A 19,089-nucleotide genomic window follows, 5' to 3' on the forward strand; every position below is an offset into this window, starting at 1 on the left:
AGGGACAAAAAAGATATATATATAAGGTATGTGTGCGGGTCGCCAAATTGGCGCAGGTTACGCATGTGCCTCAAATCATGAGCATTGCTGCCACGCGATGATGGATGCAGTCAGGCAGGTTCAGGTTGCATTGCAGCCTCGCCTCCTCATTGCCGATCCTCGGATCCTGTTGCACCTTGCTTTAAAGACCCACGCGTGGCCCGAAACGCACCGAACAATCGGGTAATTTCGTAAACAGTTGCCGACAAACGATAAGATAAAAGTGATCTAAGGATCATGTACCTTTTCCAGGACTCTCGCAATTCCCCCCTCCAAGAAAATAAAATTGTAGGTGGACAAGAAGGGCACGCGATTTGTGCGAGTGCCATAAAAAGACAATAGTAAACTGGGACACTCGAGTGAGTGGCATGTCAGAGCCAATTAATAAAAACGCAATTTCCACAAATCGAAATTTTTATAGAGTTTACAGGGTTTTATTGATCTCTCCCCCTAGAGCAGGACACTCCACACCTGCAGGACCCTCGGATTGGGCGGAGCGATAAGCAAAATGAGCAATTACGGGAGGAACTCTGACAGGACTTGGCTGGCGGCGCTGGAATTGTAACATTTTCTCACATTAAGCGAAGGGTCCTGCGGTATCCTGCGAGTCCTGCGCTCCACTGAACCCTGACGCCATTGCAAAATGGCCGACCAAAAGAGCGGAGAGAGCTCATCTCCCCGAAAAAGGAAAACCTTCTGCAAGGGTGAGTCCTGGCCCAAAAGTTTGCGTGCCCGAAGAGACAGCGGCGAAAGGACGAGAACCTTTGCTTGCGATAAATTAAATGTCTGACATAATTATGGCTAAATTGAAAAAGCAAGAGGAAGACCAAGGAGCTGTGGGGAAAACAAAGGACGCCAGGAGACATGGCACTTAAAGGACTCTGTTGGCGAACTCAGGACACAGGACAGTTATTGTGCCATAAAAACAGAAATTATTTGATCAAACACAATAAACACGCCAAAGGGACAAAGGCAAACAGGCAAACACCGAAGCTCGAACCGCTGACAGGCTAATGATAGGATGTGCCAAAGGACATACAGATTATAGATTGAGCCACTATAATCGATGAACAGGGAACAGGGTGCCCCAATTTTCGGCTAATTGGGAGACCCAGGTCTCTTAAAGCTTATTGAACTCGAACCCTTTGGAGACTTCGCTTTCAAGAAAGTCAAGAAACCTTTAAAAGTTCTGTTTTTTCCCTGCTTTTAAACCAAGATAATTATGTTTCGAAGTATCTTTTTTATAAACCCTTTTTCAATTTAAGAAATATTTTTCTTTCTGCTTTAATTTAAATATAATGTTAAGTATATATACATATGTTACAACATATGTTACATGCTACATGTTCAACATCGCAGGAACTTATCTATAAGCCACTTAAAAACCCATCGACTTTAAAAACCCATCTTAAGCAACTCCTTGATCTCACCTCTTCCACTTGTGTGTGACTGTAATTATGGTTTTTATGGCTCGCAACGCCTCTGGAAATCGGCCAGCACACATCATAGAATCCAAATCAATTATACGCTTGTCTAGGCCATCGAGCTTCCTCCGTTTCCTGCCAGCTCCTCGAGCCCAGTTCCCAGTTCCCATATCCCAAGTACCCGGTCCAGCAAAAGTGTTAAAGTAACCATAAAACTTTGGCACTTCGAATCTTTTGCTGCTTTTGCTTCTACTGCATCGTAATCGTAAAATGCGGAAAGCGTTTGCGTCCGCCGCTCTGCCTGCTAAATGCAATATTTTTACGATGCCCCAGTGAGGTCCCAGTGAATCCGAGTGGCGATCCCAAACCCAATCCCAATCCCAAACCCAGATGATCATCCAGTTCGTTGGCCCCTTTGGCGGTGGTCGTCTTGCTGGCTGCGGATAACTGCGGATAACTCGGCTGGCGAGGAGCAAAAGTCAAATACGGTAGCTCGACTAATTGAAAAATTAAAGTCTGGCCAAAGTACTTACACCGGGTTGTAAGTTGAGGTGGAAACGCCCACCGCCCATCGCCCATTGCCCATTCGTTCATAAATCTTGCGGCATTCCTGGTTCTTCGATTTCATCGCTTCTCACCTCCCCTTCGATTAGCGATGTTTTGAAATGAGATAGGGTTACCCTAAGCTAGTTGGCTAGGTAAGAAACCCAGGGAACTTCCACCTCTCAAGGTGTCCAAGTTAAGCCCATCGCATCGCTGCTGCTAATGTGGCAGTCTGCACACCTTGCCAGACACTTTAAAAAGGAGTGAGAAGGAAACCTCCCGGCTGCCGCTGCGATTATCGGATCGAAGGTAAACACAGGTTCTGGCCAAGACCCTTACCCTCCTTAAAAACCCCCTGCCACTGCCCCCTGAAAGTGCCGAATTTGTAATGCTGCCAAAAATCACTTCTGGTTTTTGCCCACCTCGCTGATCGATGGGCGATGATCGGTTTTTGGCAGTGTGTATATTTTATAACAGGTACTCTCGGCTGGAAAAGGGTATATCGTGCTCACTTGGAGTTATGATACAGCCGGTAAATTCGAAATGAATTATGGATTTGAAAGATTTATTTTAGGGGCCTGTTAATCTTTCGGAATTTCAAGTACTATGGTATAGCATTAGTTATACATCAATCAGTTTAGGTTTTTTAAGAGTTTTTAATACCACATTCGTTAACTTGATAATTTGTTAGGCCAAATAAAATCTCATTTGTTGTGATATTGTGAATGTCTAATGAAATATATCGTGGGAACACAGTTTTTTAAACTTCGGAAATAGCTTTAAAAGATTAACATCTAGTGATGTTATAGTTCTTAACTTTTACCGGGTATTTAACTGTCTAAAAACATACTCTCTTCCCGAGTTGCAGCTGCGTAAGAACCCTGATCCGCAGATCCCGCGAACTTTTAGATGGAACCCTCGATCCCCTTTTGGCGCACTTGTAATTTGCTGACGAGCACCGAACCCCGAACCTCAAGGTGTGCAATCAGCCCCGGCGATCGGGAAAAGGGTTAGGACTTAATGCTCGCATTGGATCCAGGATAAAAGTGCAGTGCTGTTAAAAATTATAACTACATTAAGTGCAGCAACAAATTGCAGACACTTGGGGCGTTTTAACAATGTCATTTAAGGCGGGGGGGAAAATGGACAGTAAGGGGTAGGATCAGGACCCACCCAGGTCCCTAAAAGAGGATTCAAGTCGAGTACCGGGCCAACCATAAATTACCCGTTTAATGGACTCGATGCATTGTCAACGGGAACAAAGCGCTACAAAGCGGTTATAGTCATAGTTTTTGGGACACGCAGTGGTTGTGGTGCTGATTTTCTAATTTATTGCCTTATAAACATAATCAAATTCGAATCAAAACAAAGCAAATGCGCCACCCCGAACACAAAACACGCGTCGTGCTGAGTTTGTGAGGATAATGATGACAGATCCGAAGAGCGAGCGATGGGATGATCGTCAAGGATGCTGTGATATAGGTGATCATCCCACCCCGATGCGGTTTACACATCGCTGAATAGCCCACGGAAACCCCTGGAAACCGCACAGATTGCTGTTTTGTTTCGAGTTACGCATATGTCACTGCGGTTGGAATTGGGTATTACATATCCCATTCCTGTTGACACAGCAATCGTTACGTCCCATTAATTTTCTCCATCGGGCTGTTGACATTTCTATCTCTTCTCCGTTGAAGTTTGGTAATTGATGCGTCCAAATGCGAAATTCACGGCAGGTGTTGCTGCGATTTCAAATCAGGAGATGGGGGATTTATCCGGCAAGGATGGGGCACATTGCCAGCGGAAACTTTAATGTTCGCACATTTGCAGCTCATCAATTTTCGGCATTATCCCGTCCAGCATCAGTTCATTCAACTTAAGCATCTCGACCATGTTAGCGCCGTCTTGTTGACTTAATCGCCCCAAAACAATTTGTCCGTTTTTCGGCTGCTCCGCTTCTGACATGGCCTAAACGCTTGTCGCCTAATGACGGGGCAGCTCCAACTTCCAACAGGAGACGGATGCACTTTAAGATGGTCCTGACCAGGCGATGAAGGAGGAGAAGGAGCTACCTGCCTGGTGCCCGCTGCCCACCGCATTATTAAGCCATAAAATTGAAAACTTATTATAATTACATAAACGTACGCCTCGACGCCTCAAGCAAACCACGTGATACACTGAGGGAAAAATACACTAAAACGGTACTTAGGTTATCTTACAATTTATCAATTACCTCTTATGATTTGCACTCTAAAAAACTGATTATAAAGGAAACTTTCAAACATCCTTTATAACCATAAAGAAGTTAGCTTTATGGGGTCAAATCGTGAATAATTTCGTTAAAATATATTAACGAGCGTTCAGGTTGAATATAATACAACATTTTTAAGAAACGTTAGGAAAATACTTAACATATTTCGCTTGCACTTGCACAGTAACCTCAAGTTTTTATTAATATACTTTAGAATTTTACTGATATTTATTATTCCTATAAATATATAAAAAGTATTACGAAGTAATAGAGAGAATAAAAATAGATTTTTTTTAGTTTGTTTATGACCTAATATATATTTTCTTCGAGTGTTGAAATGTGAATCGATAGCTGGAAAGGGAACTGAATGACGGATGCCTCTGCAAAATGCGCTTTTAACGCGCTCTTCGAAGGGAGCTTGAATTTCGAGGCACACGCATCTTGGAGAACCTCCCGAAACTGAACTGAACTGAAACTCCTGCTCGTTAACGACCAAAGCATAACAGATTTTTCCTTCATTTTTTGGATGCCCCTGGCAAAATGTGGGGCTGAGTTTCCGAAGCGAGTCTGGGAGCAAGCTGTCCATCATCGACATTACCATTAACATTACCATAAAGCAGATCGGCACTAAACTTAATTGCTGGCAATTGCATCTGCTACGCTTCCATTAAATAGCAGTCAGTAAGTATTGAATGAAATATTTCAATTCGACCACACAAGCAGACTGAGACTGATTTAAATCAGCTTTTAATTAATTAAGCATCGCCTTAAAACTGGGTATACTAAATGATGGCGAAGCAATAATAAATGATGCGATAAACATTTTATTTAAGTTAAATAAAGTGTATTTAAATGTAGGTACCCAATAAGCACTAGCTAACTTTATCGAAAATATAAAAAGTTTGTTAGCTTAAACCTAGTTTAAGTATTATTATTACAATTTAATTTTACACCACTTCCTATACCGGGTCTTAATACGATAAAAATTTGATTGAAACCCAGTAAAAGCGGAACCGCTTTCTGATTAAATTACCTACGTAATCCTTTTCCTCACCTACGGTTAATTAATTAAAGATTCTGTTCGTTTCCCATCTGTATATATCAGACGCGCCTACAGAAGTTTTGCATAATCGTTCAGTTTTAATATGCAAATCCGACTCAGACTGTCAGCTAAGCTTTATATTTTTCTCTCATTCGCACTAAAAGTTGTCAGATATTCATTCTCGTTCTCTTCGATCGCAAATCGAATGACGTTGGCCACGAACTTGACTTTCAAAGAGATTAGTTCGAGAGCAACGTACTGATTCAGTTCCGTGAATGATTGAGCGGTTGGATCGGGGTAAAATAGGTGTTTGTGCCTCTAATTTATAACGCTGCTCAGAGAGCAGGTGCGTGAGAATATAAGTGAATGAGTAAGAATGTGTTTTTGAGCAGGTTTGTAGGCATTTACCGGAGTCTTATCAGTTGTGTGAACCGTCTAGGTTGACTTAATCTACTTGATTCCACGTTGCTTACTTCGTGTAAACAAAGTATAAAAGTAAACTTCAGGAATTTCCACTCAATATGGTTTAACGTTAACTGGATTATTTATAATTTATTTTTATACTAATTCATTTATAAAGTTTTAAAAAGATTTGTTCCGCGTTTGACAAAATATTTGTATTTTATTTATCTAAAATATTATGGAAATGCTAGAAACTAGAGCTTAAAAAAATTTCGACAGTTTTCTATTTCTTGATATTTAAGTTGTGTTTCTTCTTCAAAGTATCGATATTATCGAATCCATATCTCAAAATATGGAAAATATCGAAAAGATCTACTATAAACCCATTAAAATTAAAAAAATTCTACACATTCTTCAGATACAATTAGAAAGTCCTTCTAATGGGTGACCCAAATCATTAAATCAGTTCTTCCAAACTTGTTTTTATTTTTTGTCTTGTGGCTTTTGTTTATTGTCTATCACAGTACTAAGCACTCGACGGGTTCTACTTAAGTTAATTTATTTCTCTCTTAACCCATTTATTCCCGAAAACATTACTCCTCCGGCCTGCGGACAAAAACCTCCTTCATTTCGACATCAGCCTGGTTCTGAGATTTGCGACTGCGACCCGAGCGGAACTGTTCCTCGATCTCCAGAAGGGTGCGACGCCGGGTCTCCGGGAGAGCCCAGTAGATGAAGATGAGGGCCAGCACAGCCATGACCCCGAAGAAGATGAAGCAGCTGGACACTCCGAAGGACTTCTTGAGATCGGGATAGGTCTTAAGGACCACGAAGGAGATGAACATGCCCACGGCCACCGTGAGTCCCGAAGCAGGACCCCTGACCCTTTGCGGGAAGAGCTCGGAGATCATGAAGAAGGGCAGTGTGTACAAGCCCAGAGTGCTGAGTACTATAAAACCCACGATGGAGACCACCGGGAGGTAAGGAACCGCCTTCAGGAAGTCCAACTGACTGTGTCCCGCCAAGAGGAACATGCAGATGGACATGCCCACGGTGGAGATGATGCCTGCCCTCCGACGACCCCACAACTCCAGGATGTATCCCATGGGACAGGTGGTGACCAGGCGAGCCAATCCAATGAGCACGGCACACATGAAGGGATCGATTTCGATGCCCGCCTCCGAGGATATTTGCACGGCAAACACGATGACCACAAAGATTCCGGTTAGCTGCTGGAAAGCAAAAAGACTCATCAGGATGAGCAGTGGCTTGTGGACCTCCGGCTCCTTGAGACTCCGCCAGAAGGACTCCTTCACCTCGGCGTCCCGCTGCTGCAGGGATTTCTGCAGGATCTGGAATTCCTCGAGCACCAGAGGGTGGGTGATTTCATCTGTGGGTAAACATAGGTATATTATTAAAAGCAATCATAGTGAAACGTCAGCAATCATTTTTAATTTTCCCAAAAAAAATGCAAAAAGATAAGCCTGTTATAGGTTATCATAATTTGATTGCTCGACTTGATACAAGGCGCCACTTGACTTTGATTTGTTTGCAGTCATAAAGACATTATAATTCTGACGAAAGCGATTCACGTAGGTCTAGAATCAGATATCCCCACTCTCAACCCCCTTTTGAAGGTGAAAGCAGAGGTCGGGGAGAAACTTACCCGATTTGCTGAAGCCTCGGAAGTAGTTCAGTGATCTCTTAGCCTCCGTCACCCGCTTTTTGGCCAGAAGCCAGCAATGGCTTTCCGGAAGGGGCAGCACGCAGAGCAGCGCCACCAGTTGGTAGCCACAGCAGATCAGAGCAATCAGCCGGAAGTCATCCCGAATGCAGTAGCCAATTCCGTAGAGAATCGTTATGCCACCGGCCACTGAAATGGAGGTGCCCAGTATGAGACTGCCCCTCGTCTTGGGCACACTGATCTCGGCTGCATACACTCCTGGCGGAGCACTGGCCAATCCCATGCCGATACCTGAAATAAAAGGGGAATTTTAGAGTAGGGAATATTAAATGGTATGACATTTTAAGAGTGAAGATTGTATGTACTCGTAGCGTTTCATTGTTTTGTGTCACACTCTAAACTCTAAACTCTAAAAAACACAATTTTTAATCAAAATATCTGAGCATAAGGTCAAATACTATCAATACTATATTAAGAATAATTACGCCACTAGAGAATTCAAAAATATCTTCAAGAACTCTTATTTATTTATATTCTAACGCGCCTCTTTTCCTCGACCCATTGGTCCTCACCTTTGTTATTCAGTGTTAGCTGTCTTTCAAAATAAAAATCCGTTTGAAATATAAACTCAGCAAGTGTACATCTTTACATTGAGTCTTGGAATTAAGCTGACAGTTTTATAGAACATTAAAATTGCACATATTGTACAAAATATTAAAATATATTAAACACCACATCAAACAAATTCCCCGACTTACCCAGCATAAATCGCGAGACGATGAGCTGCCAAAAGAAGGCTTCCGAGTCGCTCGAACTGGGAGTGGCCAGCAGAATCCAGGCTAGGATAGTGAGCACATTGAGCACTATCAAGGACCTCTTTCGTCCGATTCTGTCCAGTAAAAAGCCGGAGAGTAAACCGCCCAGAGGTGCCGATAGAGCGTTGACCGAGGCGAACCAGGAGGCCTGTGAATCATTCAGATGGACAGGCTGCGTGACGTCCTTCAGCTGAGGCAGGGTGGCAGTGGGCATGGCCAAGGTCATTCCGGTGGAGAAGACACCTATGTTGGCCAGGATAACAGCGATCACCTGACGTCTCACCGCCCTCGTTTGTTCCCCTGGCGGAGGAGTCTTCAGCGGGCGATCCAATCCCGAAACGATCCTGGCCTGCTTTCCATTGGTTTCTCTACCATTTTCTCGGAGATTCCCGTGCTGATCATCCATTTTATTGTTTCGCGGGTGAGATTTTCACTTATCTCTGCTGGAAAGAGGGGAGAATTTTTTAATTTTGGCCATATGCCGGCATTCTCACGGCGGAAAAACACTTCCTGTTCAGATAATCAGATAACCAACATTACCCCATAAAAGGGTAATGCAAATTCGCCTCGAAAACTTAACAAACAATTCATCACTTTTGATTACTCATTTGTTGCTTGTCTTTTGCATAGCGCTCAAGTTTTATAAGGCCGGTATAAAGTATAGGGTTTGTATATTTGCCCGGCTAAACTGCTCTGTACACAAAAGATTGTCATTTGCTGTTGCCAAGATAATAAGTATGAGAATCATATTTCAGCTAAAAACACTTATTAAACGGAGTTTAAATCACCAAATGACATGGCTAGCATAACAACCAAATGATTTATACTCTTACCTTTACAACTATTGTATGTTTACTTGTTTATGAACGTTATTCAGTTGCTATATAAAGTAGCATATTTATGATTACAAAAAAACGTGGGTCAGCAGCCCATAAACTAATAAACTTGTTTGCCAACTCGAGCATAACCGGATTATTCCTATATGGAAATGGTTCTACAAGGGTATTCGAAGCTTCGGTGTGGGCCTCTAACCTTCCTTTGCTGTTTATTACTTTTATAATTGTGCCTCGAAGATGGCCTTGCCATCGGCAGCTAGCTAATACTCATACTAAACATATAGCCGTATATATAACCTAACATAACCGATAAGAAAGCGGCGATTGTTGACCCTGTTCTCTCGGTGGTGTCCCATCCATCCAATCTGCTGGTGAGGAAAGTGGGACTGGGCCACAGCTGATCGTTTGGCTTGTGGATCGCGTTGCTTTCATCAATCGATGCCAATTAAGTTTCAATGAATCCGCCTCGGCAACACTTACATTTGTTTGATGGGGATTTTCACTGGATTTTCAGTGGATTCACTACAGAAACAGAGAACCTGCTGCCCCAAAAAATCCACGAGGCGGCCAAACAGGTTCTATATGCCACTGCTAACCAAAAAGATGTCGTGACCGAAGATTTTGTGGATCCCAGATTTACCACTAGAATGCCAAGCGAAAGGCTAAAAAAGCAGAGCGGAGCGGAACGAACCCGTCGACGGTTGAGTGCTGGAGCCAACTGAACGCAGGCCTCTGCCACGTTGGACTCCCCAAACTATACGGATTTCATCGCCGCTCTCTCGCCGAACCGCTCAGCACAGAACTCAGAACTCAAAACTCAGCACAGAACCCAGGCGATAAACAGGCATTGTAGTACTGGAACTGAAACAACTGCCATATAAGAAACGTCATCCCGCCGATAGATTTGCGTTTTGTGTGTCATGATCGTTTTGATCGGCTGATAATGGGGCTAATGATTATCGATTCGGACGTCTTAATGAATAAAGGGTTGACAATATGCCGATGAATTTGGTAATCCCATCCCTCTTACAGAAATAAGTAAAAAAAAAATAATAAAGAAAAAATAAAAAAGTAATAATTTCCCTAATCTATTTCACATTATTTATCCCAAAATTGATTTGTTCTGTGTACTTACCAAGCTGAGAACTTCTGCCCTTATCAATTCGTTGGGCATGGAACATTAAGCGACCTTTAAACGAGCATTCTGCCCATCAGTTGCCTTTATTTCTGACGATCTGGGTGGGTTAAGTCAACCTGCCATATATATTAAACAGATATTCCGGCGGTTATCAGCTCCACACGATTAACTCGCAATGGGTGTGAAATGTGGAGGAAGTCCACTCAAGAAGCGTTTACAATGGCAACACAGACTGCGCAGATTTATCTTATCGAATGCGAATGTGCAAGGTATTTTGCCTCGCCTGCCGCAATATTTATTTGTCGAGTGCTGTAAATGAGAGACAGAGACTAATTGGCTTTGCCGAAATTGCGTCCTGTCAATTGGCCATTAGCAGTCACGAGTGATTAGATAGCGCTGATTAGCGGAGGTGTTAGCGGCAAATAAGAGGTCGTAAAATCTGAAGTCAATTGAAAAACCGTTGGGTTTTGGGTTTCAGAACAGTTTTCTTTTGTCAGTTAGCAAGAGGTTATTTAGCTATGGGCAATTGGCAGTGAGCAATGGGCAGCACTGACAGTAATGCCCATCAAATCCATGAGAATCTAATAAGAACCCGTAATGGGCAGTACGGAAAATAACAGACAAGCAATGCTGCCCATTTCGAGGGGTTCTTATTGGACTGTGTTTATTTTCTCGGATGCCAAAAAGCTTATTGGATTTTGTAAGCTTTTACTTAGCTAATTTTAATTTCTTTATTTTTGTGCATTTTTATTGTTAGTCAACAAAACTTTTTAAATTTATAAGTTTAAAGTTGACAGATTTTAAGTTTTATAATACTTCCAAAGCTTTTAATTTTTTTGACATTTTTAATAGTTAATAATATCATAATTAATATAAAAAATAAAGCAATAAGTTGTACTATAAGTTATTATAACTATTTTTAATTCAAGAATTAAGAGTTTTTAAACTAGTTAAGTTTACTTAAAATTCTTATTGGACTTTATACTTTTATATTATAGCCGGTTAAATATTTCTTATTTTAAGAAAATCTATGCACTCAAAAGTTTGTCATATGTTTGTTTTTTAAATCCCCCGCGCTTTTGTTTTCGGTTCAGTGGAAAACTCGAGCATGTTATTCTCTCTCGTTTGGGGCATAAGTTTGCCTGGAATTCTGCGGTGCTTCAACGTGGGTCACACTGTGTGAATTCGGGAACGCGTACACAACACGGAGCGGAGTGTGCCGAGAAAAAAAGCGGAAAAGCCACCACCAGAGCGTGGGAAAAGGAAGAAGGAAAAGCTGAGATAGAGAGGGTCGCCAAAAACGCATTCTTCGCGATTCTGCAGGGCACTTACAACTATATATTTAGTAGTACTTTCTGCTGAATCAAACAATAACTTATTCGAGAGAAGAATCCCATTCCATGGTTTGCTGAGTGTGTTGCCCCAGGCTCTGTCACCTGGTCAGCCCGCCCCCATCCTTGCGAGCCGCCCACCTGCCGCCCCTCTGCTGCCCGCAGGAAGAATCCGCAGAATCTGCGGGGGATGAGCGCCCCTATTTTGTTTTTAGCCAGGTGTGTGCGTTCCCAAAACAAGCGAAACAGGAGATAAAAGCTCCAGCATCCTTAGCATAATTTAATTCGCAAAAATCGAAACGAAACGAAAACGAGAAATCGGCTCCTTCGCGAGAGAGAGCCTGAGTGCATGTGTATGTGTAAGTGAGTGAGCATCCTGGAAAAAGGAAAAAGGAAAGACGGGAAAAATAACAAAAATATAAAAACAGAGGTCCAGAGGAATGCCGCTGAGGAAGGAGCAGCAGGATCGAGCAGCAGGCCAAGGACTAGCAGCCCAGCATCCCGCATCCTCCGATGCCACCGCATAGACAAAGATACGGATACCGATACCGACCGCAGATACGGATACACACACCCTGCTTTTGTCCAGGCAGCGGCGCATAATGCAGTGATTACATATCGCTCGTCTCGTGTCTCGTGCAATCTCCCAATCTCCGGTCTCCAGTCACCAGTCTCCGCCCCCAGTGACAATTAGCTCCTGGTCCCAAGGATAACCCAACCATAACCACTGAGCCACAGATCCGATCCCATCCCAAAACGCATCAAGATGACCACGGACTTTCTGTTCCCCAAAATAGCGGACTGCTCCTATGTCTCCTGCTACTGGTGAGTAAATATAATGCCATATACCATATAGACCATATCCCCTCGGGCACCAACAAAAGCAACAGCTAACAAACGACAAACGAAAACAAAAACAACAACGACGAACGCTGTGGAGATGGAAAACTTTTTCATTAGACAGTCGAAATCATTCACCCAACCTTCAGCACCTGAATATTAACACAGTGGCAGCGCAGCTAATGGCAATGATATATAGGATACCTCCCAGGGGAAGCCGAAAGCCGAGGAGAATACGCTGAGCCTAATAAACTAAGCACAGTGGTCACTCGCTATGCCGGACTATATTTCTTAGCAATGAGTCAATTTGCATTTGGGAAAAAAGTTTTCATTTTTGGAATCTTACACATAATAAGCTATCACTGATAAGTTATCAGTTGATTGCATTGATTAGATTAAATTACCTAAACTTTTAGCCTCAGTAGCTAGCTTTTAAAACCAAAAAAATAATGCTTTAAACGTTTAGGGAAAGATTTTGTTAGCAAAAATAAAGATTTTTATATTTACTATGGTTAAACTTTAAAGGAAATATAAAATAGTCTTAAATATAAATTGTAAAGCTGAAAATATTTCTAAAAAGTTAAAAAAAAAAACAAAACCTATAATATTTGTTCAGTAAGATTATTAAAATTAAAAGTATTTTAATCTCCTTTTTATACCTACATCCTATTAGGTCACTTTATAAATATTCGTAATATTCCTAGCTAAATTCTTTGAGTTTATATAACTATATCTGTAATAATTCCCAGTTTATATTAGCGAGCGACCACTGTTTTGGGGATTAGGCAGCCAAAACCCCTGATGCACATGATTCCCGCTGCCTTTCACACTTGTGTGAATGATTATCTCATGCTTGGCCAGTCCCAACTGCCAACTGCCACTGCCGAGCGTTTCTTCTTTTAATTATGTATATTTTATTTTTGTGCGTTATCTCTTTTGGCAACAACATTCGCCACTCAGCGGAGCCATGTCCTTCGTCCCGTGCCGCCTGCTTTTCGGATAATTTCCATTATTGTGTCGCCTCTCGCCTGCCCGCTTTGCATTCAAATTCGCTCATTATTCACTCATTCCTGCGAGTCTTGCGAGTCCTGTGCGTCTCCGCATCCTTTTCTCCCTTCTTCCGAATTTGAATCCTGCTTCTGAGAATCCTGATGCGGCGCCGTTTGGCGCTGCGCAGCTCCAGAAATTAGGTCAAACGGTCATGTCTGCCAACAAGAAAAGCGTGCCGCTGTGTTGGTGTGTCTGTGCAGCAGTGTGAGTGTGCCTGTGTCTGTGTGCCCTATCCGTGTGAGTGTGGGGTAGGACGAGCTGAAAGCTGAAGGATGGGGGTTCGTTTTTATGGCCACATGCGAGAGGCGCGTTTCGACTATAAAACAAACGACCGACCGAACAACAAAAACATTCGAAAAGCAAAGCAAAAATTAAACAAAAAAAGCACATACTACACTATACTATATAAGTACTATATATGGTATGTCCCTGTGTGTGTTGGTGCAATATTTAAAATGCTAATTGCAAAAATGGCGGCGACGAGGACTAAGTAATGGCAGCTTGGCAGGCGGTCCCCCGATGAATTGGCGGCGGCAACTTGTTTATCCTGCCGCTTGATATGAGTTTTATGTTCTGCCCGCCACCCACCCACACACACGAAAGTGTGGAAAAAAGCGGCAAAAAAATATAAAGTAAAAGGCGCAGAACATAAAAAAGTTTTTACACACGCACACCCATTTACATGGCCAGATAAAATGTCGTCGCGTTCTCTGACCTCATACCACCCAGAAAAAAGCCCCCAACCCACCACCCCGCCCCCTTTCTCCCGCAGGACATGTTCATTGATTAATTCGCAACTGCTCGCGCACTCACATTTGCACTCAGATTCATCTCTCCTTCCAGGAAAACTCTGGAAAACCCTCCGCTCTCGCTTGCCTCGTTTTCCTCGGCATACACACCACAGCAGCGCCATCTGTGGGTCGCGTGTGGCAGCGGCTCGCAGGTTTTAGACACTGCCTTCTGGCATTTTAACCACTGCACTCGGGCAAAAATTAACTTGAAGAGATAGGAGTATTTTATATTATCTAAAAATAAATATAATATTTATTTAACTTATTTTGTCTCAAAATGCCTTTAAAATTCTATAAAATACCCTTTTTTTGGCTCTTAAAGCTAGTTAAAACTTTGAAACTTAAAAATTCCTTATATATTTTGAGCTTATATTTATCCTTTCAAAGTAAAATATTATTCTGCAAATAGAATGGTTTAAATTCGTCGTCTTCTTAATCAGCAAAATATATTCACCTTCACTGTCACAGTAAAACATTTACTTCTTACTTTTTTTGAGTAATAAAAACCATCTTAAAATTCCCCTGCTGAATGAATTCTTTTTTAAATTTTATCACCTTAAAAAATTTCAATTTTAAAATCAATTGAAAACGAGTTATAAAAGTATACTCTATCATTTCTTTCTGTGTGATTTCGGTGGAAGCCTCTCAAATGGGGTCTTGGGTCGAACCACCCCCATCCGGTGAATAAAACCCTGCCTTTCCGCCTCCTTGAAGCAATCTCTGCCTGGCGGCATTAATAACGCCAGCTCACGATATCGCCGCGAGCCACTTTCAGTCGCGACTTTTGACCGCGCCACTTGAGTGGGCTGTGCCACCTGCTCCCACCTCCTTCTTCGTTCCTCCTCCCACCTGCCACCCCATCCACCAGCCCCTCGAGTCCTTGTTATACCTGTTACTGTTGATATGGCCGCCTTTGTTGTGCCACCTAGTTTAATGCCCCACTCACATGCACCTGAGACCACTGCCCACTCCGCTTCGCCAGCATGCGAGCAACAATGTGTGGCAGCAGAATTGATTGGAATTTATTCGAAAGAGCCATAAACACTAAACTGGCAAGAGGCACGGGCCAAAAGTCAGAGCCGCGTGCCGAGCAAAATCGATTATTATAATGCGGCCTGTTGCTGACAAAGGTTGGAAGGGGCCAAGTGGAGCCACTTGACATTTCGTGCAGGGATTAGCCTCGGACTGCGACTTGACTTGGACTTAATCTCGCTTTTAAGCAGTGCATCTATCGATTGCTAATCCCCCCGTTTTCCAACCAGCGAGGAGAACGTGTGGAAGCTCTGCGAGCAGGTGAAGCGAACGAGGCCCGAGGAGCTGTCCAAGTGCTACGCCGTCTTCGTCTCCAACGAGGGTCGCACCGTTCCACTTTGGCGCCAGAAGGCCGGACGAGGCGACGATCAAGTTGTGATATGGGTAAGTGGATGCACCAGAAAGTTAGCAATCAAACTGATAAAGAAATTACCAAAATTATAAAGAAATCTATAATAACTATAAACGGTGGAGCCGTTTGATTGGATTGATTGGTATAAACCATTTTTAAAGCATTCTAACTTTTGATTAAATTAAAAAAATGTAAGCCACATATATATAAGCTCTAAACGGTGCAGCAGCTTAGCTTAAAGTTTCCAATTGTAGTTAGAATGCCGCTGCATCGTTTAATTATGGTTAATACTATTCATATCATACGATTTATAACCTAGTAAATTAAATAGTCTCCAATTACTTTTGAATTATTACTATACACCGATGATCAGTTGATATTTGCTTAATTTTCCTTGAATAGTAAATAACAAATACTTAAAGGCACCTACAAATTATATTTTAAATGTCTTACAATTTTATGTTCTTTTAAAAAAACTTAAATTCAAGAGTTCAATCGCAATTGTCAAAATACTTATAATATAGCAGATTGATTGATATATCACTTGACTATCATCTTTAAATACACATTTTAATACCTCTAATTAATTTTCCCTTCAGGATTACCACGTCTTCTTCATGCACAATCCCTCGCTGAATCGGTGCTTGGTATTCGATCTGGACACCACGCTGCCCTTTCCCACATATTTCCACAAGTACGTGACGGAGACGTTCCGCTCCGATCTGGCCCTGCGACCGGAGCACCACAGGTGAGTCTTGTGTTTAATCCTTGAAGAAAGTCAGATACAAGCCTATTCTATTCCAAATAGATTCTTCAGAGTCATACCCGCAGACACATATCTCATTGAGTTCTCGTCGGACCGGCGTCACATGCGTCGGCCGGATGGCAGTTGGATCAAGCCGCCGCCCTCATATCCACCCATTCTCTCCAACAGTAAGTAATTCGCAAGAAAATATAAAGATTTCTTACTTATATAGCGACTATCCAATTCAGGTAACATGCACTGTCTGGGGGACTTCATCTGCATGAGCGCAGGAAAAGGTCCTGGAGCGGTCTACAGCCTCTCGGAGTTTGTGCAGAACTTCTACAAGTCCCCTCACGTGATGGCGCAGAACAACAAGTAGAGGGAGGATCCAGGATCGGGGATCTAGAGCCCCAAATCCCACAGATGCTGAACGCATCCAGCAACTCAACCACATCCAAATGCAAATACAAATCCGTATCGAAATCGTTTTGTCGTTGTCGTTACCAGACAGTTAATTACCAATTGCATACATATACATACATACATATACACGCGAACATATAAATATATTTATGATATTGTATTTTTGTATTCAGGTTAACAGAAATCAAGTGCAGAAGGCGGTTTAGAAACGCTGGCGCCATGCAGCGTTCATTTGCATTGAACTTCTAAATTCTAAAGAAATTATAAATCTAATTATACATTTTTTTATTGTACGTATTGTATTGTATTGTATTCGATAAAAGCAACCACACATATATGATATATGATATATGATAGCCGAGGGCAGAGATGAGATTTTTATTCGTTACTCTCCTCCAAGAACTTTTTGTAACTCTAGAGTCTAGACCTAACCTAAACGAAATGGAAAAGCACCAATTACTTACGAGTAAACAAGGCGGCCGGCGGATATCTGTCGCGCCGATAGACATATGGATATGGATCTAACTACCACTTTGCATACTACGCTACGCTCTCGATTCTGTAATTCAATTTTTGGCTAGGCTCAAAGCTAACCCACACCTAACTCTAACTTACACTCTACTCTAAACTAACGTTAACGTTAACCTCGACTCTAAGCGAACTCGAATTCCGATTCGAGACGGAATAATTGCATTAAAGCTTGTTAACTTGTTTTACCGTATTTACACTTATTACGTACTCGTACCGCAATTATAATTGTAATTCGAACATTATCTACTTTGTATACAACGGAAACCAAATCGAAGCTAAAGCTAATCGAATCGAATCGATGATAATACTGATAATGTGTATTGTATGTTTGTATCTAGCTAGTTTTTGTACGGTTTGTATGCCCGAGGATCCTCAGCCGAATCCGCATTAGTAGCCCCACTCCCGATCCGAAATTCCAAATCCGATCCCCGCTTAGCGTTGATTTCGATATATTTATCGTATCGTTTCCCCGTTCGATTGATGACTTGTGACGCGCAAAGACTGATTCATTATACGCTCTACGGTAGCTGCAGCCCCCAAATCCCCCTTCTATTCTATCCTATCCCTAGAGTGTCCTTCTAGACTTATTTCGATTATTTGAAGTACGGCTTCCAACCTTTACACTCGAATTAGTTAACGAAACTCGCATTTATTTTTGATTCACTGGTTTACATTGATTTTGGATTTGTATAGAGAGGTTTTTACTCGATTTGTACTTGTACGGGGAAGTACCATATAGACATATGAATATATAGAACATAAACGAGAATGTATAAAAATAAATGCTGTGCAAAAGTCTCAAAGTTAAACCTAAACTCTTAATTATACAACTCTAGCAAACAACCAAAAACACGAAAAGTTTCTCAATGTTCTCAAAGTATCTACAGTTAGATAGATACCTATACATATATTTATACATTTACCTTTGAGTTGTGTTTATCGATGGCTACTATCGTCGATCGCCAATTGTTTATCGCTGAATCGAACACCAGACAGGCGATTGCAATTACGTGTGTAAAAATCAATTATAAATAGACACTCACATAGATAGAGCATACTTATCGTGTAACTTAGCATATGCGCCACTCTTTTTCTCTTCCAATTTTCTACTACCACCCGATAACATGGCATATTACAATATTGGGCATAGATATTTATCGGGCAGAAATATATATATATATATATCTAGCTGTAAGCTAATCATTAAGTTTTGGCGCCAGCGCGAGAACTGTGCGTCTTTTTACTCTTTTTTATATAAGTATATACATTTAACTGAAAAGAATCGCAACTGAGCAGAAACGCAAACAATAGCAGCCCGCAGCTTACCTTTACTCAGACTTGTGTATCTGTAGCAAAGGAAAGATATCCTCCGATAGAAGACAAGAACCATTCAGATCAGGATAGGCTAACCTCCTCCTTTACCCTTCGGAATCCGCTTTCAACCCCGCTAGCTGCAAGTGGTTTCAATTCCATGGGTCGTCCCTTAAGAATCCTCCAAAATCCCTCCCCCACACATTAGTTGAGAACTAAGATTTACGACAGAATCCACGCTTTATTGGCCTGCGCCTTTGTTAATCTATTTATCTATCAATTATCCAACGTACCAACTATCGATCGTACTTTTGATTGTTATTGTAAAATATTTTTGCAACTCCCTAGTATTTATACGTGCATACATAAAAGCAAAGAAGCGAAAAACAAATAAACAAGTCAAGCAAAATAACATTCAATTTATGGATCAATGAATTATGATTGTTCTCTCAATTCTGCAAATGTGACGTGCTAATGGAAAATCAATATGAATACCACTTAAATTAAAA

At 41.8% G+C, this 19,089-nt stretch overlaps 2 protein-coding genes across 4 annotated transcripts; one reads left to right on the plus strand and one right to left on the minus strand.

Annotated features, from left to right (window-relative positions):
- Positions 1–6,178: 6,178 nt before the first annotated feature.
- Positions 6,179–9,789, minus strand: LOC108066334 (solute carrier family 2, facilitated glucose transporter member 8). 2 transcript variants are annotated; one of them, XM_070213949.1, is made up of 4 exons: positions 9,517–9,789; positions 8,144–8,640; positions 7,368–7,676; positions 6,179–7,091 (listed from the first exon to the last, which is right to left on the minus strand). In XM_070213949.1, the coding sequence occupies exons 2-4, from the start codon at positions 8,604–8,606 to the stop codon at positions 6,295–6,297; spliced, it is 1,569 nt and encodes a 522-aa protein (XP_070070050.1). In that variant the 5' UTR covers positions 8,607–8,640; positions 9,517–9,789; the 3' UTR covers positions 6,179–6,294. The 2 variants fall into 2 exon arrangements, with proteins under 2 accessions (XP_070070050.1, XP_017010311.2); XM_017154822.3 differs by having other exon boundaries at positions 8,144–8,643.
- A 1,473-nt stretch (positions 9,790–11,262) lies between these two features.
- Positions 11,263–17,459, plus strand: tun (N-terminal glutamine amidase tungus). 2 transcript variants are annotated; one of them, XM_070213282.1, is made up of 6 exons: positions 11,263–11,864; positions 11,934–12,330; positions 15,449–15,602; positions 16,170–16,318; positions 16,379–16,503; positions 16,564–17,459. In XM_070213282.1, the coding sequence occupies exons 2-6, from the start codon at positions 12,272–12,274 to the stop codon at positions 16,692–16,694; spliced, it is 618 nt and encodes a 205-aa protein (XP_070069383.1). In that variant the 5' UTR covers positions 11,263–11,864; positions 11,934–12,271; the 3' UTR covers positions 16,695–17,459. The 2 variants fall into 2 exon arrangements, with proteins under 2 accessions (XP_070069383.1, XP_044248924.1); XM_044392989.2 differs by having other exon boundaries at positions 11,263–12,330.
- The last annotated feature ends 1,630 nt before the right edge of the window (positions 17,460–19,089 follow it).

The sequence above is a fragment of the Drosophila takahashii genome, chromosome 2R (genome assembly GCF_030179915.1).
Source record: "Drosophila takahashii strain IR98-3 E-12201 chromosome 2R, DtakHiC1v2, whole genome shotgun sequence".
Taxonomy (NCBI): Eukaryota; Metazoa; Arthropoda; class Insecta; order Diptera; family Drosophilidae; genus Drosophila; species Drosophila takahashii.

Bases quoted from the DNA above. Each gene is read 5' to 3' on its own strand.
- tun (XM_044392989.2), top strand. From the start codon at position 12,272: ATGACCACGGACTTTCTGTTCCCCAAAATAGCGGACTGCTCCTATGTC. The intron at 15,603-16,169 runs GTAAGTGGATGC...TTTTCCCTTCAG, and splicing joins ACGATCAAGTTGTGATATGG to GATTACCACGTCTTCTTCAT. The intron at 16,504-16,563 runs GTAAGTAATTCG...TATCCAATTCAG, and splicing joins TCCACCCATTCTCTCCAACA to GTAACATGCACTGTCTGGGG.
- LOC108066334 (XM_070213949.1), bottom strand. From the start codon at position 8,606: ATGGATGATCAGCACGGGAATCTCCGAGAAAATGGTAGAGAAACCAAT. The intron at 7,677-8,143 runs GTAAGTCGGGGA...CTTTTATTTCAG, and splicing joins CGTCTCGCGATTTATGCTGG to GTATCGGCATGGGATTGGCC. The intron at 7,092-7,367 runs GTAAGTTTCTCC...GTTTACCCACAG, and splicing joins CCGAGGCTTCAGCAAATCGG to ATGAAATCACCCACCCTCTG.